The sequence below is a fragment of the Tenrec ecaudatus genome, chromosome 5 (genome assembly GCF_050624435.1).
Source record: "Tenrec ecaudatus isolate mTenEca1 chromosome 5, mTenEca1.hap1, whole genome shotgun sequence".
Classification (NCBI taxonomy): Eukaryota; Metazoa; Chordata; class Mammalia; order Afrosoricida; family Tenrecidae; genus Tenrec; species Tenrec ecaudatus.
The window spans coordinates 38,676,140-38,703,202 of record NC_134534.1 but is presented as its reverse complement, the minus strand read 5'-3'; the positions used below and the strand labels follow the sequence as shown (position 1 = coordinate 38,703,202).

The 27,063-nt window shown below is 39.9% G+C and overlaps 1 protein-coding gene across 3 annotated transcripts in view; it reads left to right on the top strand.

Moving 5' to 3' along the window:
* Positions 1-27,063, top strand: part of VPS13B (vacuolar protein sorting 13 homolog B) — a 731,003-nt gene that overhangs the window by 370,476 nt on the left and 333,464 nt on the right. For all 3 annotated transcript variants that reach the window (XM_075549441.1, XM_075549440.1, XM_075549439.1), the window contains exons 29-30: positions 3,457-3,865; positions 8,697-8,808. In XM_075549441.1, the coding sequence (XP_075405556.1) occupies positions 3,457-3,865; positions 8,697-8,808 (521 nt within the window). The remainder of the gene's footprint in view (positions 1-3,456; positions 3,866-8,696; positions 8,809-27,063) is intronic.

Here is a 27,063-nt window from a genome sequence, read left to right as displayed (position 1 = left end):
AATTGCTCTGGCTTCTTTCCTTCTGTAAGAAATCATTTCTCAGTTATGCCACTGAGCTTCCGTTCACAAGCGCTCAGAGGAGGACACTAAACTCTCCACATAGTCCATTCCCAATTCTCTTTGTCTCTGTATCGTCGACTTTGTAAATTAACTAGAATACAATTTTGGGGTCACTTGTGCATGCTTCATCAATTGGTTTTTGTAAATGTGACTTTTTACATGTATAACTAAGTCATTTTAACCATAACAAAATCTAGTTAGGACAATTAAATACATCTTTTTTTGTACTGTGCATTTATTGAGAGGTCCAGAGTTGACTTGACAGTAGTGCTTTTACTTATTTGAGGACTCTTGTTGTTGTTAGTGATTTTCTTCTACTATTACACCCTTGCCTTCCCACAACTAACTCAAAGTTCCCTATTTGGTACTCTCTCGGATCCAGGCATGTCTGTGCTTCTGCCACGGATCTTGCCATGAAATGTTTGCCTGTGGAAACCAGTAATTTACCAAAGCTAAACACATTGCTCATTCTGATTTTTCTAATGACACAACATCTCTGAATATATTTTTAAGTTAATTCTTTTAATTGATGCTCTCAAAACCTTTGATAGACAAGTAACTGTTTCACATGAAGAACAAATGATCACTTTGGTACTCACTCTTACAAATGTATTCACTCATTACCAAAATTATTACATAGTCCCTTAGCAGATGTGACATTTATTTCTATTCCTTCTTTTGAAGTTGAGTGAGAACTTAGCCCATACATATCATTCCTCACCTCACTGCCCTGGAGTCGATGCCCACTCACTGCAACGTATGGGACAGACAGGAAAGGCCCTGCCCTGCGGTTTCCCGGCACCGGGAATCTCCATGGGAGTAGAAAGCCACCTCTCTACTGCAGCGTGGTGACTGTTTCAAACTGACGAGATTTAAAGTGATTTTGTGTGTTGAGATTTTGTATTTTGCATGGCAAATGCCATTTCTGATTTGATTTTGAATATTCCTTATAGAATCATCTCTCAAGAAACCTTGGTGCCATAGTGGGTTGTGTGTGGGGCTACTAACCACAAGGTCTACAGTTTGTGACCATTAACCGCTCTTAAGGATTTTTCCCTGAAAAGATTTACTGCCTTGGAAATTCACGAAGGCCATTCTATTCTGTCCTACGAGTCGTAATTGGCTTGATGGCAGTGAGTTTTGATTTTGGATAATGCTGAAAACAACTGTCTGCATGGTTTTCATATCTGTTGGTCTGTGTAGATTTTATTTTTCCCTGGTGAAGCTTCATAAGGGTCCATAAGAAAAATGTTTATATCATTTTAATTCCTATTCATTGGGAACACCAATTTTTAGTAACACCCTTAAAATGTCCTTTATTATTAATAATATATGTTTATTAAATATGATTTATTAAGGTTTATCTGTAGTTCCTAACTTAAATAGATTAAATATTAATATTATTAATTGAAAAGCAATACTTACACTGCCTGAATTCCAGCTAGTACCCTTGTTTCTGCTTTCATCTTTTACTTTGTCTTATACTGGGAGGATCAGCGGAGTAGCCCATTTTTTAAACTACCCCTACTTTTGGACTTTGTATTTTATGAGTTTACATCACATATGTTTACAAATATTTTTTCCAAATGAACATAGTCATACTATTTTTTGGATTCAGAAGTTACCATTAGTTAACATATGCTTTGCTGGATTATTTAGTGTACCAAATTCTGACACCTCCCTAAAGTCCACTGTAGACATCTAGAGGCAAAGTTACTGCCTAGCCCTGCGCCCACCCTCCCCTCCACTGCCCACTCGGCCTGTGGTACAGCCACCATCTCCACCCACTGGAGCCTGCTTTCTTGCAACGTGGTGAGAGTGGGAGCACTTGTTTTCCCTTCTTGTAGTTTGTTTTTTGTTTGAGCGTTGGAATGAAAAGGAGGTATCCGAAGAGAAGTGTTGAGAGAGCTGGACTCCATTCAAAGCACTCTCAAAGCAGATGCTTCCAGGGAAAAGGAGTATGCCACATGTTCCCGTAAATGCCTTTCATTCCAACTTTATCATTTTTAATGGTCAAATAATGATCTTAAAAAAACTTGTAATGAAAAAATTTTATCTCATTCTCTCCCATTGTAATTTTCTGATTAAAAACAAAATTAGGAACAATAAGTGATTTGTGTACTTTTTTTTCCTCATCTTGTTCTTGGATAATAGAAGAAATTAGAACTGAACGAGGTTTACTAGTAATGAGATAACACTGGCTACTTCACATACATTGTCCCCTTGTTTATGTCAATATAATCCACTCTTTTTCTACTTATTAATTTCAGTCCTCTCTGAACATCAATTCTTAGACCCTAATAGATTTTTTAAAATTATGTGTGTGTGTATCAAGATGTGGGTAGAGTGCTAGGAAACTATAATATAATTTTTCGTTCTGATTTTATACTGGATAAACAGCATAAAGTATTTTATACTCGTTTGATTTGATTGATTCGTAACACTGTCTTATCTTTTAAAGAAATCAGAAGTATGAACTTTACTCTTTAGAAATTGTCATTTTACTGTCATTTCTTTGTAGAATGCAATTGAAATATGAAAGTTCATTCAACTGTTTTTTCAGAATTATTTATGTTTTAAGTAATCCATTGTGTATATACTAATTTGCAGTGTCAGACTTGAGGAATATGAGTAGTAAAAGAGTTAGTAAAGTAGTAATCAAGGTTATGGCCACTGAAAATACATCAGTTCTAAAAGACAAACGTTTCCATTTCCAACAAACATGTACTGATTGCTTTGCTAAGTGAGCTAAGGAGACCTCGTGGCATAGCAAGTCACGCCATTGGGCTGCTGACCCGAAGATCAGCCGTCCACTCGCCCAGGCATAGTGGGAATAAGATGAAAAGGGTTGCTGCCTGGGAAACCCTGTGAGGACAGCTCTTCTCCACCCCGCGGGCTTGCAGGGTCCAGTTGACACAGTGGCAGGGGGTTGGGTTTTTCATTTATTTTCATATAAAGTAGCCCAATTATCAGAGGAAAGCCCTGTTCTTATTGTAAGGTCCCATCTACCTCACGCATACTTTGTCTATGCTGACCATAAATAAAACTACATAAAATGGCCTCATTTCCATTGCACCGGAATAAATACAACATACTCATATTCTAATGAAAAAATTACAAGAATTAAAAGGTGAAAATTTAGAGCTAGCCTATAAGTTGTGACCGTTACAGAAAGCGAAGAAACAAGTTGAACCACGGAGAGTTAGACTTGAATTCTAGAGCTCAGGATTCCCAAGTTTCCGTTTAAACCTGGTGAGATTCTTGATTGTGGTCACATAGTGGTATAGAGTTAGTGAATCTCAATAAAATGTCAAATGCTAATTGAAGTAAATTTCTGCTTTGAAATAGTCTATCTCTGATCAACTCCGTGTGTCCTGTGCTTTTTCCCCCGAACAGACTGCTGCCAAGCCCTTGGATGGCCCGCATCAGCAGCACGGATTTCTCTCTGTGACGTACACCAAAGCTGTGACCAAAAACGTTCGCCACAAGTTAACGTCAAGAAATGAACGGAGAAGTTTTCATAAGTTGTCGGAAGGTTTAACCGATGGTTCCCCTCATTTCCTTCATGAGATTCTTCTCTCATCACAAGCCTTTGATATTGTCCTTTGGTTTCCTTTGCTTCATGCCATTGCGAGCATATTTCAGGCAAAGCTGCCAAGGACCCAAAAAGAGAAGCGGCAGTCTCCTGGCCAGCCCATGCGAACCCATACACTGACTTCCCGCAGTTTACCTTTGATTTATATCAACACGAGTGTCATCAGAATTTTTGTCCCCAAAACAGAGGAAATACACCCTATGGTTGGAGGTATGTCTTCTGATTTTGTTGTTTATTTTAAATCCTCTGACTTTAGGACCCTTGCTTTCTGTTTGTTGCCTGGTTTGGGTTTTGGAATCTGGACAGCCGGTTTCGGTTTCAGGTTGGTGCATTTTGGAAAGATTAAATATGCCACAGTTCTATGTGAATCGCTAGGAGAGCCCATCAAGGGTGTTGGGTGGGTCGCTGATGCCACCTGGAGACCTCATGCTCGTTAGTTAGGATAGTTCCTAGAGTCGAAAATTCAAGATTTTTTTTCCTTTAGGATATTTGCTAGAAAAGGCTATGACGCTTTTCTCTCATTGGTTTTAGTAAACTCAATTCTTGGTAGATCCCTCTCCCTCTCTCTCTCACACACGCACGCACACAAAATGTCACCCCGTGACTACTGAAAGAGCGGCTGTGGCTTAATGGTGATGTTTTGCTAATACTAGCCCTCTTTTCCTCAAATTAACAGCTTTTTAGGTGTACTTTTTGGTGACATGGCATGGTCTATGTCAGTGGTTCTCAACTTTTCTAAGGCCGTGACCCTTTCATACAGATCCTCATGTGTGGTGCCCCCCCCAACCATAAAATTATTTTCGTTGCTACTTCATACTGTAATTTTGAATAGTAATGTAAATAACTGATATTCAGGATGTATTTTCATAGTTACAAATTGAACATAATTAAAGCATAGTGATTAATCACAAAACAATATGTAATTATATGTTGTGAATTATTTATGTGTTTTCCGATGGTCTTAGGCGACCCCTATGAAAGAGATGTTCCACCCCCAAAGGGGTCGCAACCCACAGGTTGAAAAACCTCTGGTTTCTGTGGAGAATAAATGCCTAACAAAAGGGTTTCTTGATCAAATGTGTAGTGATACAGTCAAATTGCTTTCACTAATGACTCCACCAAGTTATATTGTTCTCTCACTTGTTACCTAACAGTGGGTTACCACACTGTGAGCTTTTATCAGGCTCTCTGGTGAAAACCCACTATGTTTCTAAGAAGCCATTAATCTTTTCCCTGCCAGTCAGTAAGAACCCGTTGCATGTAAGTTTTTTGCCTGGTATAAATATATTGCACACATCTTTTCATGTTTAGTTTTTGGCGCCAGCCTTGTCCGTGTGTCATTGTGTATGCTTGGCCATGAGGGTACGGTATAACATCTCTTGAAGGATTATGAACTTCTGGAATACCTGCTTGTCCTTAAATATAACAGTGTATACAAAGGATTGGTGGACTTAGGTACATTGCTGCATTGTGTTAGTTTAGTTGTTTTTGTTTGTTTGTTTGTTGTCCCTCGGTTGCGACTCTGGAGCCCTGCAGCTGGTAGTAGGTGACACATTGGGTTTCTAGCCAAAAGTCAGTAGTTCAAACCCACCAGGTGCTCTTTAGACAAAAGGTAAGACTTTCTGTGCCCATACAGACGTATGCCCTGCCTTATTGGGTTCCTGTGACTTGGAATTGACTTGATGGCCATAGGATAAAAGGGGAAAAAATGTATTGCTACTACCCTTACCCATGAGTGTAGAAGACGTCTTTCTTTCCTGAAGTAAAATTCAAATAATACAACTCTCTTTTTTAGCCACTTTAAAGTGTAAAATTGAAAAAAAATATAGGAGAAAAAGAATGTTTCCATTTGAAAATTATGTGACTAATCAAGAAAACATCATTGAATCAGCCATAGCATTAGAAATAAATAGGATTACTGAAATAACTAGTAATACAATAGAAAGCACAGCATTCATTTTATTCTAGAAAGGTGTTTTAGAGGACCTTCCTAGAGTAATATTTTTATCTGTTCAATTGAACTAAAAATGTGTGTGAGCTTTGTCCTGATGCATTTGCTATCACCACCACATTCTGCCTCAGGAGAAACTATGCCAGAAACTGATATAATGATCCCTGAGCCATCAGTGCACCAGTTATAAGTGAAATCCAACTTTAAAATTTAATTTCTAAAGGGCATTCGGCTACATGCTTACTTGAATCATCTTTCTGTCTTCAGCTGAAAATATTTCAATGATGAATTTAAACCGTTTGTTGATAGTTTTTTGTAGGACAATCACTATAGTTAAGACTTTGTGTAAATAGAGCATTACACAGTGATAAGTTCAAGTACTTTTGAAACTTTCATTTTTATTTAATTTATATTAGACAATTGAGGACTCCAAAATACTGTTATTTCCAGAGTCTTTGATTACATGTTACTACCACGAAAATTCTCCTCTCTCTTCTGATGCAAGCTCATGGGTTCTGAGCGTTGTTTAGTGTTTAGCCTTTGCAGTTTCCATCCACATATGCACTTGCAGGTATCTCTACCCACCCAACTCATACGCATTCTACCATCGCGTGCAAAGAGGACCCTTTAGAGCCGTGTCTCACACTTTATTAACTATAAACCATGTCTAGAAGGCTGTTATTAATAAGAAAAATATAGGGTTCTCATCTATATTTAGGGAAGTGCTATTGAAATTCTGGTTTTCACCCTGAATATTGTTAGTATTACCATGACTGCTTATCAAGGTTCTGAGTCTACAGGTGTTTAGCATCCTACCTTAACTCTTTCTATTTACAAATAAGGGAGTATTTCTTGGATTGTATGTGTCTTTTAGATGAGCTTAGTTTTTAAAATTGCATTTGAAGCAGGGAAGGAAAACATTCGTTGTCATGTAGAAGATCCTTCTAGGGGGCATTTCCTCATAGGGTGCAGCTATTAAACGCAGGGGAAATCAATCAAAAAAGGAAACTTGTTTCTGTAAAGTATAAAGTAACTGGGGGGGAAATGACTCATATTTTATTTTTTTCTCATATACTTCAAAGATGTACTTTGATAAGCTGGATACTTTATTTAATAATATTAATTATTTTAATCTTATTTGCGACTGGTCTGTTTTATGTGCATTTTTTAAAAATATAACTTCATAGTCAGTATAATCTAGTGAGAACACTTTTGGCTCCTACAGAAACAGAATTCTGTTCTTGGATCTGACTCTGTATGTCACACCAAGTACGTCATTTTTCTTCCATATGTACCTCATTTGCTGCAGTGTTTCTATTACATTTCAGACTTTGATATGGTGGGTGCTATCTGCAGCCTGGGAGAACAGTTAGCAACTCACTAATTGCACTTTTGTGGGATGGTCTATTCTCCAGACCCACTTCTTATTGATTTAACGATGCCTGCTGCTTCATCAGAGGATTGCCCACATGCAACTCTTTGATAAGCGTGGCGTAACATGCAAGCTCTGTGAAATGTAAACAGTGCCCACAGTCTGAGGACCTGTAATCAAGCCAGGCCCGGCGTCATTTGAAAATCATGCAGCTGCCTGAGAAGCCATTTCCTATCTGATCTTCTTTGCTGTGGACATTTGAAAGTATTGTCCTCACTGTGGCATCCATATGCTAATGTTTATTGTAATAACTTGCCGCTTTCCCCCTTTGTGATCCTCTCCTGACCCCACCCACCCATTCCTCCTTTATCGTGCCATTTCCAGCTCCCTGTGGGCGTCATGTTCCGGCTCCTTCTTTCGCGCACCAAATATCTTTCTTCTTACTTCTCCCGACTCTCTTCGTTCCGACCTTCTTTTTCGTACTAATCTAAGTCAGACCGTACCAAGTGTGCTGCTGAAGCAGCTGGGAATAATCTCCTAGCTGGCGCATTCTTTGGGCACCCGCGTTTGGGAAATACGGCTTGTCCGCCTTCGCAGGCGTGTTCTGTTCAGGATATTTCTGAAGTCATGCAGCTCAGTCCTTTACTCTGCTATTTAAAATAATTATTCAGTTTACTTTATAGTTTATTTTAACCCCAGAAAGTTGCCTATTGTTAAAGGTTTAAAAAGTGTTTTCAACAATGATTCAACTGCTGTTCATAAGTTGAGAAGATGGAGGCTAAATTTAGTATAAACTAACAGGGGCTAATCAAAGACCCCTATGCAATTCTATTTTCACTCCTTACAAGAGATTTTATAATAGCTGGTGAATTAGAGCAAAAAGCATTGATTGAACTTCATAATGTAATAATGAGTGACTAAAATTTTAAGCAGTTTTATTGACATAAAATCCACGTACCATACAATTGAACACTTTAAATACAGTTAAGATGCTGTCATCTTCAGTACTGAGTTAGATTTGATATACATTTTTGGCTTTTACTGTTTTCTGAGATATTTTATCTTAGATTTGGACTTCTTAGGAAGTAGGATTCTCACCCAGGTGTGAGAGTATTGTTGGCTTACTAATTTCACAGTAGACACTCGTGTCTAGAAACAAGGAGCGTCGTCTCTCCTCTTTGTGCAGTAGTCACCGCTGTCGCTTGCGGGGCCCTGACAGTCCACGTCTCAGAGTGCAGTTCTGGGCGTGTGCCACATTTCACTAGCAGGCATCATGCACATTTCAAAGGGTTTAGAATGAGGATTACGACTGGTCCTTTGTCATCTCCTTTAATATATTTATAGGCTGCACTGGAACCTCAAGGTGCAGGACTGACAGTTACGTGGGAACAACAAAGATGTAGTTGTATGAGATGGTGACATTAAAGAAATATAGCTTCTTCTATAAACTGCATATATATATTCATGTTTTAATGTTGATTTTAGTTCTCTCCACCCCCCCCCGCATCATAGCAGAAAACTGTTTAATAAGCTCTAGTAGAACTGGAGAATTGAGACCATTTTTGAATATTTTTATTTGACCCAGTTTGACTTTTCTTACTTTATTGGTCTCATGTTAATGTATCTCTGTGCCATTCCCTCAAATAATTCTCCCGTTTATCCATGAAGCTGTGCCCTGATCTGAAATTGACATCATGAATCTCTCGCTTTTGTTACAGTGGACCCAACAGCAAAAGAAGACGCCCTGGTTTTAAAGATCGGCTCTGTCACCATGGCCCCGCAGGCCGACAATCCTCTTGGCAGATCAGTCCTCAGGAAAGATATTTACCAGTAAGTTTACTTTCTTACGTTCAATCTTGCAACAGTTTTTCTGGTGGGGAAAAAAGTACACTGATCAATAAAACTTGCATAGTGTGGCCTGTAGAAATACTTTTCATTCGGGACCTTTTGATATTTAAAACCAGGTTTTTCTGATTTTCTTCAGTTGTGGCTTTTTAAATTCATTCAGACAAATCCAGTATTTCTGTGAAGTGTTGATGAATAACAGAATGTACATATCCAGTCGCCATAAAACTGAAGAAGTGCAGTTTGGAACATTTTAGCAGACTTTAAATTTGACCAAATCTCTGATCACTTAAGAAAATGAGGTCCTCTTTAGAACCCCCACATCCTCCTGTCCTCGTGATGCGCATCAAACGTGCAGGCGTTTTCTTAATTTAAGCATAAGCCGTTATTTGAAATGTAGGACTGTGGGTGTCATATGGATCAAAGCTGTAAAAGCAAAGCAAACTTCTGAGGAGAAATTTCACAGTAAACACTTTCTGCGAAAATGCTGTGTTCTGGATTTCGTCACTGACTATTTGCAAACCACACCAAGCATACACGGACAACTAAACTGGTGAACACATGTAATCAACATGATAAAAATAATATATGCTTCATACTGAAGTTGGCACTGCTGCCAGACATAAAAGGACAGTTGCAAATCATAGCCCAGTGAGAAAAGTCACAGAAATACAGATGAACAAGTGTCTGGCTTTTCTTGCCGCTCTGTTTTCAGATGCCACAGTGTCAGCATAGGAAAAACTCAGAACCTACTGCTTTCCAGTAGATGTTGCTGCGAGGGATGGCGACTGATTTTTGTAGCGTGCTTATCATCTGGGAGGTGGCTGCTGATGTCACTGTGATTAGGATGAGGAGTTTCATCTTCTCTAGTTACTCTGGTTGACGTTACTGGGCACACTCGAGGATAAGCCCACCCGAGTATCAGCCAAGGCACCTCATGTTACCACAAAGCAGCATAAACAAGGTATTGGAAAACTCGGCTTATACACAAGTATAATGGTGTGTGTGTGTGTGTGCATAACTTACTCTGATTTATATGTGTGTATATATATCTGTGTATATAATATACACACGCACATACACACATATAACTGAGTTGTGTTAGCATGCCTCCAGCCTTGCATTGTTAATATTTTTTCTCTGCTGGTTTATAGGTCATCCCTTAAGTGAGTTTTACCTCGGCCAGTTTATATAAAATCTTAGACTGAGGGCTGAAGGAGTCCTTAGGAATTATCTAATCCAATATTCTGATTTTAAAGATAATAGAGAGACCAAGTAGATGAGTTGTCTCTGGTCAAGTAGTGGGAGAGCCGATTACTTAGTGACTTTTTACTCCATGAGACTCTTTCAGTAGAACCTCCATTCTGGTGAATATACTTTTCATTTCTAACATTGGAAATATAAATAGGTACATTCATCTGTGATCTTCAGCTTCAGAAATTAATGCTCCTCAAGCTTCCTTGACTTTCAGTGAAAGAAACCTGTTTTGTTTTTTTAAAAAATCCTGTCACAATCACAGTGTGACCCCTCTTGGGGCACTTTCTTACCCCTTTGCTTGTTGTGGCACTTGGGCAGATTGTGCTGGCTTGCTTGGAACTCTGTGTATGTGTGCTGAGGGCTCCTTGAGCTCTTTTGTCCCTCTGCCAGTGTCTTCCATCTTTTTACTGTTCTCCCCAAATGGTCCCATGGCACTAGTGTCCTTAATGGTTTTCCTGGTGCTCAACTTTTTGGCTGGGTGAATCTGGCCCCTTCTTTGATCGCATTTCCCACCGGAGTGTTGATGACTGCGTCCTTTGTTTCATCTTCTCTCTCCTGACTCAGCTTTTCCTGGTTTCCTCTTCCCTCCTTGTGTGCCTCTTCCTCCAATCAGTCAATAAACAACCAAACACAGACTTCCCTTCGCTACAGAGTGGCCTGGGCTGCTCTTGCAGCCGGGGAGCCAAACCTGGAGTGCTGTGCTTGAGATCCATTGTTCTGCTCTGATCTGTCTCTAACCTGTCACTCATATTTGGCCTAAGGCAGTCCAGGATCTTAGCATCTCACCTCTTCATTTTGCCAATAACCCTTGAATAGTATTTGGCTCACAGTTAACATTCAATAAATATTTCAGGCATCTCCCTATCTCCTTATGTACCCCTGCCCACCTCATTTCTCATGAAGACCGTACGATTCTTGTGAAAGTTAAATCCAATCAGGTCGCCCCCCAAATTCTTACTCTTGCTTATATAATCTTGCTTGGTTTTCTAAAAGCAATCACTTAATTATCTGGGATACACCCATGGTATCTTATGCCTCTGTTTCCCACTGGAAGTGTTTAGATTGTATTTGACCTTGAGTTCCCTGAGGATTGGCACTGTTTTGTTCATTTTCATCTCTGGGACCCATGCTTGCATGACACTTTTTCCCAGGTTTGTAATTTGTTTATAGTTGCCCTGCGGCTCAATTTACTCATATTTAGAAGGAAGATAGTAACCTTAGAATATCCTTCCAAAAATCTCATTGCCACTGAGTCTATGCCAACTCATAGCAACCCCACAGGGCAGGGTAGCACTGCCTCTGAGTTTCTGAGACTGCATCTCTTTGTGGGAGTCAGAAGCTCTTTCTCCCATAGAGTGGTTGGTGGTTTTGAACTACTGGGCTTGAGGATCATAGCCCAGAGTGTAACCCCTAACCCCCAGGGCTCCTCAGGCTTCTCTGAAAGCACAGGGAGTCTCTTTGGGTGGCTTGAGGCACATAGGACTGATCACGAGAAACGGAGACCCAGGGCAGTAGTAGCATCTAGTGTTACAAGAGTAGGCTCTGGATTCACACTTCATTGATTCCCATCTGTGCTCTGCCTTGATTAGCTGGTAACGTCAGGTAAATTATTCAACTTCTTTGTGCCTCGACTGCCATGCGAAGCAGCAGTAATCATGGTGCCTACATACTTCATAGGATTTTTATGACAAATGAATAAGCTAAATTCTATATATGTGGCATACAGTAGGTGCCAGAGAAGAATTTGTTATTACATTATTTTATGATATTCTAGGCATGTATAACAACTTTGGGGGAACCCTGTTCTGGGTCTTGGATGATAAACTCAACCTAATAGTTTGTCCTTGAAAAACGACTTTCAAGAGTCATTTCTAAATAAGAAAGTAACAAAATATTTTTGCATAATCAGCCCCTGTTGAGTCAATTCCAGCTCAGCAGAACTGTCTCATAGGGTTTCCGGAGATACAGTCTTTACAGCAGCTGACTGCCAAATCTTTTGCCCATGGAGTGGCTGGTGGGTCCAAACCACCGGCTTTTCAGTTAACAGTTGAAAGCTTAACCAGTTGTCCCACCTGGGCTTCTGCAGGGTTCACTTAGAAGTCCATAAACCATATTTCAATGTCTCTGAGATATTGTCTCCTGAGCCTCAAAGGAAAAATGGCAGAAGTGAAACCACATTGGAATGAAGCAATCATATTTTACAAAATATTCCTATAAAAAGTAAATGATTACGTAATTCCTAAAAGTAAGGAATTTTCATTCCAAGCTAAAGTAGCAAGGAAGAAGCAATGTTATGCACTCCAGTGTTAAGAACTACATGAAAGATCGATAAATGAGTTTTCTGGAGCAACTAAACCAGTGACACATACGTATAAAAAATAACTTTATGTGAAGAAAGACATTTATATAAAGGAAGTATTCCAGGCCACCTTAATTCAAGTCCTTGGATCAGATGGTGGCGGGAGCCCCTTCAGGCTCATGCAGCTGCCAGTTGATGAAGCAGGCAGGCAGAGCAGGACGCTGGGAGATCACAGGCTGGCGCAGAGTTGAGTGGATCCAAGTCGGCCTGTGTAGTACAACAGTCCTTATCAAGAAAGTGAAAAGGCAGCCCACAAAATGGGAGAACAGATGTACAAGTCTGATGCGTGAATTTTATATAGACTATATAAAGAACTCACCTAATTCAATAATAAGACAACCCAAATAAAAAAATGCTCAAATAGCTTTAAATATATTATCTAAAGAAGTGCAAGGATCTTACTTTGGAGACTAAGGTGGGCCACAGTCTTTTCAGTTGTCTAATATGCATGCAAAAGTTGGTCCTTAAATATAGAAGACCAAAGAAGAATCAATGAATTATGTTGCTGTCAAAGAATATTGAAAGTATCATGGACTACGTACAAAACAAGTCTGTTTTGGAAGAAGTACGGCCAGAATGCTGCTTAGAGGCAAGGATGGCGAGACGTCATCTCAAGCATTTTGGACGTGTTCTCAGTAGAGACCGGTCCCAAGAGAAGGATGTCGTGCTTGGTAAGGTCGAGCGGCAATGAAAAAGAGAAAGGTGGATTGACACCGTGGCTGCATTGATGGCCTCAAACACAGGAACAATTGTGAGGATGGCACAGGAGCGGGCTGTGTTTTGTTCTGTAGTATGTAGGGTCACTGTGAATCAAAATTGACCCGGCGGCACTGGCTAACAGAAAAGAAATTATAAAAATGACAATGTGTTCATATGAAGATGCTGGCCAACATCGTTTAGGGAAGTGAAAACACAGTAAGGCAACACTTCGCGCTCACTAGGATTAGCTGCAGTACAGGCAATAAGAAATTGAATCACTTCTTACTTTACTGGCAGGAATGTAAAATGTAGCCACGGGTGAAAACGCAGCTCCTCAGAAAAATAAACATAGATGCGCTGCTCTGAGACGCATGTCCAAGAGAGCCAGCTTGTGTCTCCTCCCAAGTGTGCACTTGCGTGCTGAGGGCTAGTGTGATCGCCGCAACACGGGAGCCACCCAGAGCTCTGTCCACTGTTGGACCGACTGCCAAATTGTCTACAAAATTCAGATGATCCTACAAGAGACTATTGTTCTGTCATGAAAAGCAATGACGTATGGATGTGTGCAGTAAACTTAGAAGCATTGTGCCAAAATGAAAGACACCAGATGCAATGCCCACATAATCTGTGCTTTAATTGATGCACAATGTCCAGGAGAGACACATCCAGAGAGACAGAAAGTAGACCAGTATGTGCTAGAAATTCGGGTGATGAGTGAAAGGAGTGACTGCTAATGGACTTGGGCTCTCGGTTGGGGGTAGAAATGTGCTGGAATGAAATCGCATTAACAGCCACACAGTTCTGTGATGAAGGAAAAGCTCACTGAAGAGTCACTTCGAAGGGGGAGTATTTTCTAGATGTTAATTCCATCTCAACAAAGCTGATAGAAACAAGTCAATAGGAGTGTGATATCATAGAGAGATGGGGAGAAATTAAATTCCAGGGAGGAAAATGCTATGTGCTCTATCCCTTTCTGGAAGCTTTGTGGCAGAGTGGGTACACGTTGGGCTGCTAACCATAAGGTCATCAGTTCGAAACCGCCAGCCACTCCCTAGGAGAAAGACAGGGTTTCCTACACCTGTAAGGAGTTAGCGTCTCAGAAACTCACAGGGGCTGTTCTTCTCTGGGTGCTGTGGATCAGCATGGACTCGAGTGCACTGAGTCTGGAATAGGCAGAATGAATCTGTTGTAGAAATGACAGAGCAGAAGACATGCATCAGTTATGTAGACTAGATTAACACGCTGACCGGTGTCGGCCTCTAGAGGACTTTGTCTTATTGTGGATGCTTGGGAAGGAAGGCTGAAAATACTCCTTAGAGTTTCACATTATTTCCAACACAATGCCACACTAGAGATAGACTCTAGGACACTAGAAGCCATTAGCTACACGTAGCTAATTTACACGCGGCCACTGCTAAGGTGGGAATCCAAATAGAAATGCTGTGTATGTGCGCAGTATGCTCTGATTTTAAAAAACTCAGTAAGAGAACAAAGCAAAATATTTCATTAATAATCTTTATATTTATTATACTTAGAATGACATTGTTATAGAAATACTGGTTTACTATAATACTAAATACTGGATTGCAGGGTTTACTATAGAAATATTGGTTTTAAATATATGCTTGCAGTTATTTCCAAGTGCTTGTTGCTATTTTTTGAAAAACAACTGCAAGTGTATTTTGGTTTACACGGGTGACTCACATTTTGTGCTTTGCACTTATTCCTGCTGGACAGTGCAGCAAAAAGGTTGACACTTTCAACCCACCCAAACGATGCTGTTGCAGTCTGCTTCCCACACAGTTCACAGCTTTGGAACCCTATGGAACCGCATGGGGTCATGAGTCGGAATCCACCTGATGGCAGCCAACCATGCCAACACTGCCACACAGAAGCACTCACTGCCCCGGAGTCCGTTCAGACTCTAGGGCAGAGTAGAACTACCCTTATGGATTTGCAAGGCTGTAAATATTTACAGAAGCAGAACGCCTCATCTTTTTCCTGCACAGTGGCTTGGTGAGTGTGAACTGCCAACCTTGCTGGGAACAGCCAAATGTGGAAGACTGTCGGTGGGGCCCTGTAACAAACCGAGGGCACATTTTGCCCTTGAGGTGGTTGGAATCAATATGAGTTGAGTTGAAGTAAAACTACAAATCCAACCCAACCCAACTCATTTTCTCTTTGCATTGAAAAGATACAACCCTGACTCAGACTGCTGGCTAAAAACTGCCTTCCTTCTTTGGAGGAAAGGAGAATTAACTTCAGTCTCTTTATTTTTTATTTATACATGATTATAATTGGCAGTGAAAAAATTTATAAAATATCAGAAACCAGAAAATATCCACTCCAGACAAAATATGATCCATTCCAAGAAAATATGATCTATAAAAGACCCTGAGAAGAGTCAGATGTTCCAATTAGTAAACAAGTAGTTTGAAATAACTACAACTTGTACTGTAAATAGAATATTTTTGTAATTTCACTGAAAAGAGACCTAATTAAAAACATCATGGAACTGAAATATAAAATAAATGAAATTAAAGTCTATCTTAATTTCTTAGGGCCACTGTAACAAAATGCCGCAAAGCAGCTTTGAAGGACAGAGGTTCTTTGCGAATCGTTCTGCAGGCTAGCTGTCCACCTTCTGGCTATTGGCCTTGTGGAGTCCTTCTGAGGGCTTTCAAAGGGCATCGGTGCCCTGCTTCTCTCCTAGGGTCCGCTGGCTGCAGGCTGTCTTCGGTGCTCCCTGGCTGCTTAATGGTTTAGCTTCTGCTCTGGACCTTGCCCATTGTGTGGAACGTCTTTTAAAACACCCACTCAGAAGAAATTGGAACTACTTTACCCTGGTATTACCTCATTTGATCTCATTGATAACAACAACAAAAAAGTCCCATTTCCAAACAAGGTCAACTTCACAGCTCCAGGGGTTAGGATGACATTATGTCTTCTTTTTAAAAAAATATATAATTCAATCTGTGGAAACAGCAGGAGAAAGATTTGTGAACTTGAAGACAGACTCCAGACTGAATGAAGCATAGAAGGGAGGAAATGGATGCTTATGAAACAAAGAAAGAAGGCTGCCAACCCCGTGAAGCACGTTCCGCTGTGCAGTGGAAGTACAGGAAGTCTGGGACGTCTAGAAGGGGACATGCTGACTAACGGGGGAGAGTGTCCCAGAGCAGTTTCCAAACTCAGCAAAGGTCCGGAACCCACAGGTTCTAAAAGCCCCGAGCAGCCCACCTCGAAGAATGAATGTGCAGCATAGCCCAACTGAAAACGAAAGACAGAAAATCTTAGACACAGAAAGAACGAACTTCCAAACGGAAACAGCTGAAATTTTAAATCGGAAAGAGAGAGAGCTTGTGGGGGACATGATGAGTGCTCTTCAGGGGAGTGAGCGGCTTCATTCTCTCTGACGGGAAGTAGGCGGCAGGTCAGTCCATCAGTGTCTGTGATGAAGACATTCGTTGTAGCTCCGTAGAGAGCTCCGCAGCCACGTACCCAGCATGTGAGAGAGCGAGCCCGGAGGCAACATTGGATTGCGAGGTGAGCGCTCCGCACCCACCACCACTCTTCCAAGAGCACACGAAGCTCTCTGTGCCCAGAGAGCTTTTCAGCCGCAGAAAGCCCATGGAGCGTTGCAAAGAGTCAGAAGTAGCTAGATGGCCATGGGTCTGATAGGTAATATATAAACTATATGAACATAATACAAGAAGACTATAAAACATTCAAAGAAGAATGGAAAAAAATAAGATTTTTTTCTTTTTACAAACTTTTGAAGCTTTTGCATATAGCATATAATAACCCAAAACCCACTGCCATCAAGTAAATTCTGACACGTCACAATCCTCTGTAGGGTTTCCAAGACTAACTTTTATTCCCCAACAGTTTTACTAGCAAGTACTTTACATAACATATAATTCAATGGTTCAGTCATATCACAGAGAATTTTACAATCACTCCCACGTCAATTTTTAGAGCATCACACCCCCCCGATGGTTAAATCACCTTTAAAATGATTTATGTAATCACAATCTGTTCCAGTGCCCCCTGCCACCTCCCCTCTTTAGTTACTCCCCCAATTCCCTTTCTCTCCATATCTCTTTCCCCTCCCCACTATTCCCGACATCCCCTTGTAGCCTTTAGTATCATTGTGCACCCACTCTCCTGTGCTTCACAGCTGGGAGACCCAACGGAAACCAATAGAAAACAAAATCACGCTAAGGTGGTAAAGGTAAAAATAAAATAGTATACAGACAGAAATACTAATAATGCGTAAGGAAAAGGCCCGCAACAATAATCAGAAACCCAGGGGAGAAGTTTCTGTTATGGACCCAGTAAGAAATAGTTGCACTCAGAACAGATTCAGGTCGTATCTATTGGGTGGTCAGTTGGCCAACTGTCGGGTTCAGTCCCACCTAAACACAATCGCAGTGGCCTTTGCCTGAGAGTACAGCTGATCGAGACTCTTGACTGGTGGCTGGAGCAGATCTGTCAGTGGCTCAGTCTGACCAGATGCTCTGCAGATGGGTTTGGACTCAACCATTCCCCACAGCTCTCCACCAGTTGTGTGTTCATAAGCTTGGCCCTGATGCTTTTCTCCTTGCCATATTCAAATTTTGTTGTTGTCATCTTTGGGTCACACAAGTTGGTGTGCTTCTTCCATGTGAACTTAGTTGACTCCTCTCTTAGAGGGCTGCTTGTTTGAATATAAGCCATTAAGACCCCGGACACTATTCTGATGGATAGCCAGGCACCATTTGCTTTCTTCACCACACTTTGCTGTAGCACCTTTATCTTAAGTCAGTGGTTCTCAATTTTCCTAATGCCGTGACCCTTTGATACAGTTCCTCATGCTGTGGTGACCCCCCCCCAAACATAAAATTATTTTCGTTGCTACTCTGTCACTGTCATTTCGCTGCTGTTAAAGGATTGTTCAACGCCCAAAGGGGTCCCACAGGTTGAGAACCACTGTCTTAAGTGATCCTTCCATGAAGGTGAGTGTTGGGAGGCTCTCACTTGTGCAGGGGGCAGATAGCCTCATCTTCTCCCATGACGGATGGGGTGCAAGTCGACATCTGTGAGGATCTCAGGCACGGAAACACACTGGGGCACTTCTGCTCTGGCACACAGGCGCATTATGAGTCAGCCTTGTCTGGATGGCTTATGCTGTCAACAAACAGAAGAACGACCACCTGGCTGACATCTTGAGTTGCGTGGAGGTAGGTATCATTTGTCATTTGAAACCCTGACCTTGTGGTAAGCAGTCCCACATTTCCTGACCACACCACAATGGCTCCTCATAGCATATAATAGATTATTCATTTATTCATTATTCATTCATTCATTCATCGGGCAAGTATTTATTGGGCATCTACTGTGTATTGAGACGTACCTGGGTGGTACAAATGGTTGAGCCCTCAGCTCCTCACTGAGAAGTTGGCAATTCGAACGCAGCCTGAAGTCCCTCAGAGGCAACCTGCAAAACCCTGCAGAGCACTGTTCCTCTGCACACATGGCGTAGCCCTGAGTCGGAATTGACTTGGTTAGAATAGTCATTGCGGTATGCATTTGGCATCATTCATATACATACAGATCAGGTGGAGCCAAACAGACGAAAATCCCGGAGCTTCTGGAGAAGGATCGGTAACAAATGAATGAATTTAGGTATGATGCTCTCACAGAGAAAGTGCAAATACCCAGGAGTGGCCTCGTAAGTGGAAGAAGAGAAGCAGCAGCCAGGGGCGGATGGGGTGTGGTGCCAGGAGCGATGTGGAGGAAGATGAGGTGAGAACGCTGGCGTTTACGTTGAGGGGAAACATCCACGTGTGCGGAGTTGGGAAATCACACTTACTCTCAGTATCTGCCTGCAAAAGACAAAACGACCCACCACCAAGAACCGCTAATACACATTTGAAAAAAGAAGAAACAGGCATTTAAAAAGCAAGGAGAGTCCGTCACAAGGGCAAATGGGAAGATGATATTTCTCTGTAAACGAGTCATATCGAGGAGTATTTCTAGTATCTGAGTTAATGGAATATGTAATACAGGCTTTTTAAAAAAACTATTGAGGGGTTGGTTTTTCTCATCACACGGGGTCTTAGAGACATTTATGCATTCACTTCATTTACTTAAATATACAATGATTATTTCTTCCACTTAATCTTACTTCAGTGCCTGTGATCTGACACCAGTGAGTCTCAGACCAGTGGTAGACCCGCATTTTAACCAGCAAAAATGGTACCTACCTTGTTGTGACTCAGGAGGTCAACCGCTCCGTCCTGCTGTTGTCACTCGATGCCGACAAGACATGCCGACTCTTAGTGACCCCATGTGACAGAGTAGAACTGACTCGTGTGTGTTTGTGGCTGTAGTCTTTCTGGATTGCCAGATCTTTCTCCTGTAGAGGAGCTAGGTGGGTTTGAACCATCAGCCTTTTGATTAATGACCAAGCTCTGAATCAATGGGGTTCAAGATCCTTTACAAAATTTTCTCTTCACTATGTAACATTATTTACGTTTAAAAATTCTTAAGAATCACATCCATCTTCCAATATTTTCTTTACATCCTGTTCTCTCTCTGTAGACCCTTCCATATTGACCTTACTGAGCGGCATCGCCCTTTCCTGGCTCTCTGACTCACCCTTCTCTAGGAATCATGATATCAGAGATGATGTAGTTGTAACAGCTGCTTATTGTCATTCACGTGCTTCCTTTGTGCCAAGAAATCTACTTCATGCCCTCAATTTCAATGTTTAACTTCAGTTGATCCTCACAGTAACCTTAGGAAGCAAATTAGAAAATTATCATTATTTTTCATTTACGGAAACTGAGTCTGGGAACTTTGCATAATTTCTCCTGGATCATACATAAATTATTCTATGTACTCGACTATAAGCTGACCTGAATATTAGCCGAGGCACCGAATTTTACCACAAAAACTGCATTAAAAAATGTGCTGCAAAACGTGGCTTATCCTCGAGTCTATACGGGAAGTGATGGGACCGGTGGTCACGTTTCTGTACTCTTGCTCTTTACTATTCCATCTTGCTTCCTATATCAATTTTAGGAGATTTACATGAGCATAATTTTCCTTGGGATATAGACAGACTTCGTTTTCTGTTTTCTCTCTCTTATGGACAACTTTGTTTGTGTGTTTGTTGTTTCTTACGTTGGCCCTGACAGGACACTGCTGGTCATGAAAAGAAGATCCTCGCTTGTGAAAACATTTACCTTTCATTACAGAAATTCATTCCATGGTTTAATATTTTAATGCCATACATGTTCAACACAGAAGAATGCACAGTTCCTAAATGGAAGATTTTCTATCATATTGAACTTAGCAGAATTTTTTTCAAACCACAATTAAGTGTCTATTAATTTGTCAACTAACTTTATATGTAATCCTTTTCCTGATATTTAAAACATATATAGTTACTAATAATTTGCCTCTCTGAATTGTATTAGAGTACTAGCCACTGGAAAAATAAGGTACTGTTTGAAGAACAATATTTTTTCCATGAAAGCAAATACACCTATTTTATTTAAAAAATGTAAACAATTGCTTTTCAATATATATGCCTGTCTTTATTCCATCTTTTCCTATGTGGGTCACTGACCTGAAAGAAACTGTACTTTGGCTGATTGCCTTGTCCTCAAACACTTATCCTTCCTGTGGGGACCCTGCACTTTCTGCAGTGAAGGTAGATACTCCTTCAGTTGAGACTTTCCTTGGCCATCATTTCTTCCCAAATACCTGACAAGGATTCCGCATTGATAAAGCTGATAGAAAATACAAACATGGTTACAAAAATAGGTAAAAATGGCACCTAATTTTTTTCTTGTTGATACATTTTCATTTATTTTATTGAGTTGCATACAGAAAAGGGCACATGAAAGTATGCAGCTCGATGAATTTTTGCATGTATTTATAGCTATGTCACTACCTTCCACCCAGAAGTCAGTCATTTCCTTCTATACTGTTTCCTCTTTCTCTTCTTGGCCAGTAGCCCTGCAAAGATAACCAGTATTCTGAGTCTTATAACCATAGATGAAATTTTACATGGCTTAAACGCTAAAATGAGTCTTTAAGTTTTGTAAACCTTTTTCTCAACTTAATATATCATTTTCGCATCTAGTACACACAGTTTCTGAACCAATGTCATACAATTCACAACAAAAACTTATTTTGATCAGAATTAAAACACAATATTTAACTTCGGTTGATCCTACTTTGCTGTCACGATAGGTACTCTCAGAGGCTCCAGCATATTTCCCTGGGTAAAGCTTGGAGGCCTACTGTACTGAGCAACGCTCCAGAGCTCACATTTTGTGATCGTTGTCTTCGTGCACATAGACAGAGTGCCACAATGTAACTTACAAATTCTAGTTATAACTTGATCCTTTCGGTCAATTTTTATGACTGGGCATCAAAAGCTCATGGGAAATTGAGATGAAAAAATGGCTGCAGCTTACCCGAACGGCTTGACATCTTCTCGCATCAGTGTTATTCGCTGCTGGGGTCATGCGGTGAAAATTGTTATCTACATCTATGTGGCATGAGTGTGTCATAGAATCCATAGCTTTTCTAACGGAAACCGTGCATTTCGAGAGTCCAGTACGTTTTAGCTGGATTGACTGTCGTCCAGGTATGGGCTTGATAAACTGACACAACAGTGAAGCACCATCCTGTCCCATGTCAGCTTATCAAACACACTGTGGACAGGATGCAGTTGACATTAAACATGCTCTCAGTCATTGAAATCTGAACAGAAGTCATGCAGCTCATGTTCAGTGAAACTCAACCCCAGTATTTCCAGGTGATTATAAAGAACACCTGATAAAACTGAGGTATAGTACCACCAAACTGTAAACATTTTACAAAAACTAGAAAAATAACGTGCAGGGAGTTAGAAAGATGTACTTTTCCTTTCTTTTACTTGGTGATCGAGGAGACAATAATGAGATCCACAGAAAAGCAATCCCGGATATCCTGTCACATTGCACGGTGTCAAGTTGTGCTACAAGCCAAACTATACAGTGGAGTAAACAAGACGAAGTGTGTTGCTTTCATTTTTTTATCCTAGTCTGTATCACCACAGGTACTGTGGAAAATTATATTCAATGTAGGAGAGTTAGCCTTTCCTACTTGTTTTAATTATTTTGTTTTAAAATGTTCATGCTCAAAAGTTTAGCAGACTTCCTTTTGAATACTGCATCAGAATCCCTTGTACACTCCCCAGGTTAATGTTTGAGTACATTAATAAAAGCCTTGCTGATTTAGTCTTGGTGCCACAAATCTATTCAAATGAACAACCAATGAAATAAGGTGATGCTGCTTAAATTATAGTAATATTAAAACTTTATCTGTAAATAGTTTAACATCGTATATCTCTAATGAAGTCATTAAAAATCTATACCATTGTTGGTCAGTTTACCTGATCACATATCACAGACATTTGAAAACAAAGACATCTTCCAGGTTCAAGCCTCTGAAGAAGAAATGATGCAGTGACAGTACCTGGTCGGTGGAGTTCGTTTCTGGGCTGCAGAAGGCACTGCAGGGGCAGCGGTGCTGGGCAGAAGTTGTTCTCCTCATGTGGGGAAAAAACCGGCACTAACCAAGAGCTTTTTAAACAAGGGACTACTTTTAAATATGTCTGGTCACCTCAAAGGAGATGTAGAGCGTTTCCTGCCAGTGGCTTAGAGGAAGGAAGCGCCGGGCCAAAGTGTTTGATGTGTGATGCACTCTAATTCTTTGCATGTGTTTGGTGGCTTTTCTATGATGATCAATGTGCTGCTGCAAATTGTGACCCTGGTGTGGTCCAGCTCCTTAAAGTTTGACCTTCCTTAATGTATATGGTCATTAACTATACTGTACCCTTATTACAATTAAGGAAACTTTTTTTAATAACCACTTCTCATTTTAATTAAAGTATTTACTTTTCATAATTGGACAGTTCTTTTAGGGACTGTGATTCTCATGAAACATGACTCCATGTGAGAGGCTGTTTTTGCCAGCATCCCGGTAGGCAGCTGCCCCTCAGGTTTCCTCACGTTGTCTTGTACTCCAGGCTTTCCGATCAGCACCTTCTCCCACGGCCTCCAGTGGTCTCTCCCACTCAAGAGGGAGATTATCTTCACAGAGCAGTTCTCCTGGGTGTGTGTCTTATGAGCAAAGAAACTGGGCAAAACCGCTATCTTCAGTGATATATATATATATATATATATATATGTTCTTTAATTACTCTGAGATCATATATTCAAAAAAGATGAAATGTAAACAGCTGTGGGTTTCTGTTACACCGTAAATGTAAATGAACAACACTGGGTGATTCTAGACAGTGGCAAAGATCTCTGTGCTCACCTTTATAGGACTGCTTGTTTTAGTAAAGATCTGTGCGTGCAGTGGAATTGGAGGCCGCCATCACAATGACGTCATGTGTCGATTTAAATTGTCGGTATCCAGGGAGTTGCTAACCCAGAGTGTGTTTTGCAACCATACGTGTGCTATGAACCCCTCTGTTGTCATGCTCACATCTGAGCGGAAACCAGGTTGTTACACACACAGGCTGTTGGCTCGGAGTAGGGGCGCCTGAGCAGTTGTTTCCCTTGGTTCTGTTTATGAATATTTTCTAGTTTTTTTAAACATTAAGTTGCATAATTGCAGTTGTTTAAAAAAGAAACATTTTCGAGCAGGATTATAATCATATCTTGATTATATCAGGTAGAGGTAAATTATATTCTTTTTTCATTTTCTGTATACTTGCCTCAGAATTTTGAAAATGAATCCTTTTTTTCATATGTTCATCTTTTCTATGCCTTCTATACTTGCTTTTCGGATCACTTTAAATGTGATGTTCACAGTGAGGTCGTCAGCTCTGAGGACGTGTGTGCCTTCTTGATGCCTGTGCACGTGTGTAGAGGTGAGAGGAAGATTTGGCTGTATCTTTTTCATGATATCAGCAGTATTCCTTTATTGTCACTGTTTATCTTTGTCTCTTCTTGCAGAGCTGGTTCGGAGTCTGTTGTTCATGCAGAAAGTTGAGTGAGACTGGCACTCGTTGTCAAACAAGCTCTTTCTATTCCACTGAAATAATGCGCTTCCTGTTTCCAGGGAGTACAAATAATTTTTATTATGTAATTTATTTCTTCAAAAATATTTTTGAATGCTTACCAGTTCCCAACTGTTCAGTATATGTAGAGCTATACTAGGTAAAAATATTGTCAGCCTCTTATGAAACCTACAGTTTACTCATTTTTGCCATTACACTTAAAATATAATAATACCTTTGTTTTTACATCACTTTGTTCTGTAGAGAAATATATAGTTCATTTAAAATGTAGAAGAATTAACTGCATTTTTAATATTCTTAGTGTATTAAACATACCATTTATTTTTGTTTTCCATAAGACTCTTCAGGTCCCAAAGTTATCATCCCTGTTCCTTATTTTTTAGGTTATGACATATGAAGTTAATAGCATGACTGGGAATGGAAGCATAAAAACAAACAAGATTTAAAAAACAGCAACAGACATTTTACCACTGATTTTTCACTTGTGCTTTAAAGCAGTTTTTCAATTGGGCTTTAAAAAATAGGTAGAGTAGTTTTCTGCACAGTCTTTTGCATTATTTTGCCCCATGTAGAGCTGTAGATGTGAACATGTACAAGTAAGCGTGCCATGTTATTGTTGCATGTAGTTTAATATAGATGCAATTTTCCTACACACAAATAGGAAAAGCAGATCGTTTGCGCAAAATATTTGCACATGATAATAACAGTAATAATTTTACACTGAATAAATGTGGAATATAATTGTTGGTGATAGAAAAGACGCCTTGAGAAGTTAAGTGTAGTAATTTATTATTGGAAATTTCCATTCTTGTTGCAAGTATGCTTTTTTTTTGGTAGTGGTGGAGGGGTACTCGAAAACAAAACAGAACGTCTTTATTGTTGTTGTTCAGTGGCAGCTGAGTCAGCTCCAACTCAGATGGACAAACTCTCCCCTTCCCTCGCTTCCCTGCGCCGCCTCACAGTTGTTGCTGTGTTTGAGCCCATCGCTGCAGCCATGATGTCAGTCCATCTCAGTGAAGGCCTTCCTCTTCCTCCCTGATCTTGAATTCGATCACATGTTCTTCCTTAGCAGTTGGTTGGAGTACTTGATGGTGGTTTTGGTGGTGGGCGGCGGTGGGATTTAAAATGCAGTGCCGAGTAAGTTGGAGGTTATTTTTGCAGCATCCCTATAACATAGGATACTATTTTACCTCATAATCTCTCAGTTGATAAATTTTATTTTGTGTGCTTTGACTTCAGCAATATGCTAAAATGGGAAGAATTTCCTTTAACACACACACACACACACACTTCTCAATTTTATTGGTAGACTATCCTCTAGTTCTTCCCTCACCCGTGAACATGTCATTTAAAAAGCTGAAATCTTACAGTTGAACAATTTATTGAAAAAATAATATTTCAAGTTATGAAAGTTATTTTCCTTTGCATACTTATAGAGATTGCAAAACTTTTATTGTTACTACATTTATTTTGTAACCCAATACAAAAATTGCATAATTGTTCTTTAATCTTTTAGTTTTTACGTCCAGATTTTAAATGTTTACCAGTACTCTTGTTTAGCATTTTCTTTTCTATTATTGGGTAGTTTTCTTAAAACTGTAAGATCATAGTATACGATCAAAAATACTAAAAGGTAAATATTTTTTTATTGCCATTATTCTATTTGTGAAAACTACCAAGCATCTAATGTTATATTGTTTAGGGATTGCCTCAGTTCTCCTTTTTATCACATCTGTTTTAATTTTAGTTTCCACAATGGTGATGAGGGGTATGTTATTGTATATCAGTAGTCTCTGGGTTTAGCATTATAAAATGGTATTTTTCTCTGTTAGCAATAAAAGGTTATAGAATACTTATTAGAGTAAATATTAAACCTTGAATATTTTAATGAACATGTTCATATTTTTATAAATGTCAACCTCATGTGAATTAATAAGGCTTATGTCATGGTGCTTAACCAATGTTTTAAATATAGTAAGAATAATCACATAACATTATGTTCATATTTTTATAGTTAGTGCCATGTGAAGACATTGCTATCCAGAGTGAATTAAAAGTATTTTTATAATTTGGAGCATAAGATGGGGACAAAAATGTTTAAATTCTCATTTTCTCTGAGAAAAGTCACCCTGCCACTTTTTTTTTGTATTAAGAATTAAATAACACAGGGTCAGGAAAAAATAAAAAAATTTTAAAACGAATTAAATAACAGTGTTTGATTTCCCGAGTGAATTAGGTAGTCAATTGTTTTGAGTTTTATTGATTTTTGATTGCATGGATAAAATATTGTGTTTGGATTCTTATCTGTTAATATATCCTATATTTAGCTTAATGATTGCTAGAAGTCTAAATAGTGTTCAATCCTAGATTGAATGGTACTAACAATACCTCACCTCATTTTGGGGGATTGAGAGGATGTTTTAAATGATGAATATCTTAACACCAAACTTTAGAAAATAGATAGCATATCCTTTCACCTTAAGTCCATTTATTATTATTGACAGGTGTATCCTCACAACTTCCTGGTCATGGCATTTTAATGTAGAATGACGGCGCATCCCAATTCATAGCCATGTAGCCAATCACATTTGTGTTATAGAGATTATATAAGGGAAGTTTCCTTAGAACTCTTGGGATCTGTGATCGTCCAAGGAGCCTGTAGAGAAATTGGAACTTGAAGCCAGGAAGGCTGATCGGAACACGTGGCTGAGAGAAAGAAGCGCGGAAGTAGACATGAGCATGGCGCTGCTGGAAATGTGAGGAGGCTGGTGTTTGATTTCCAGGGCATGCCATGCTGAGTCCATGCGGAGTCAGAGCGCCCCTGTGCAATAGAGTGGAAGTTCTCCAAAGG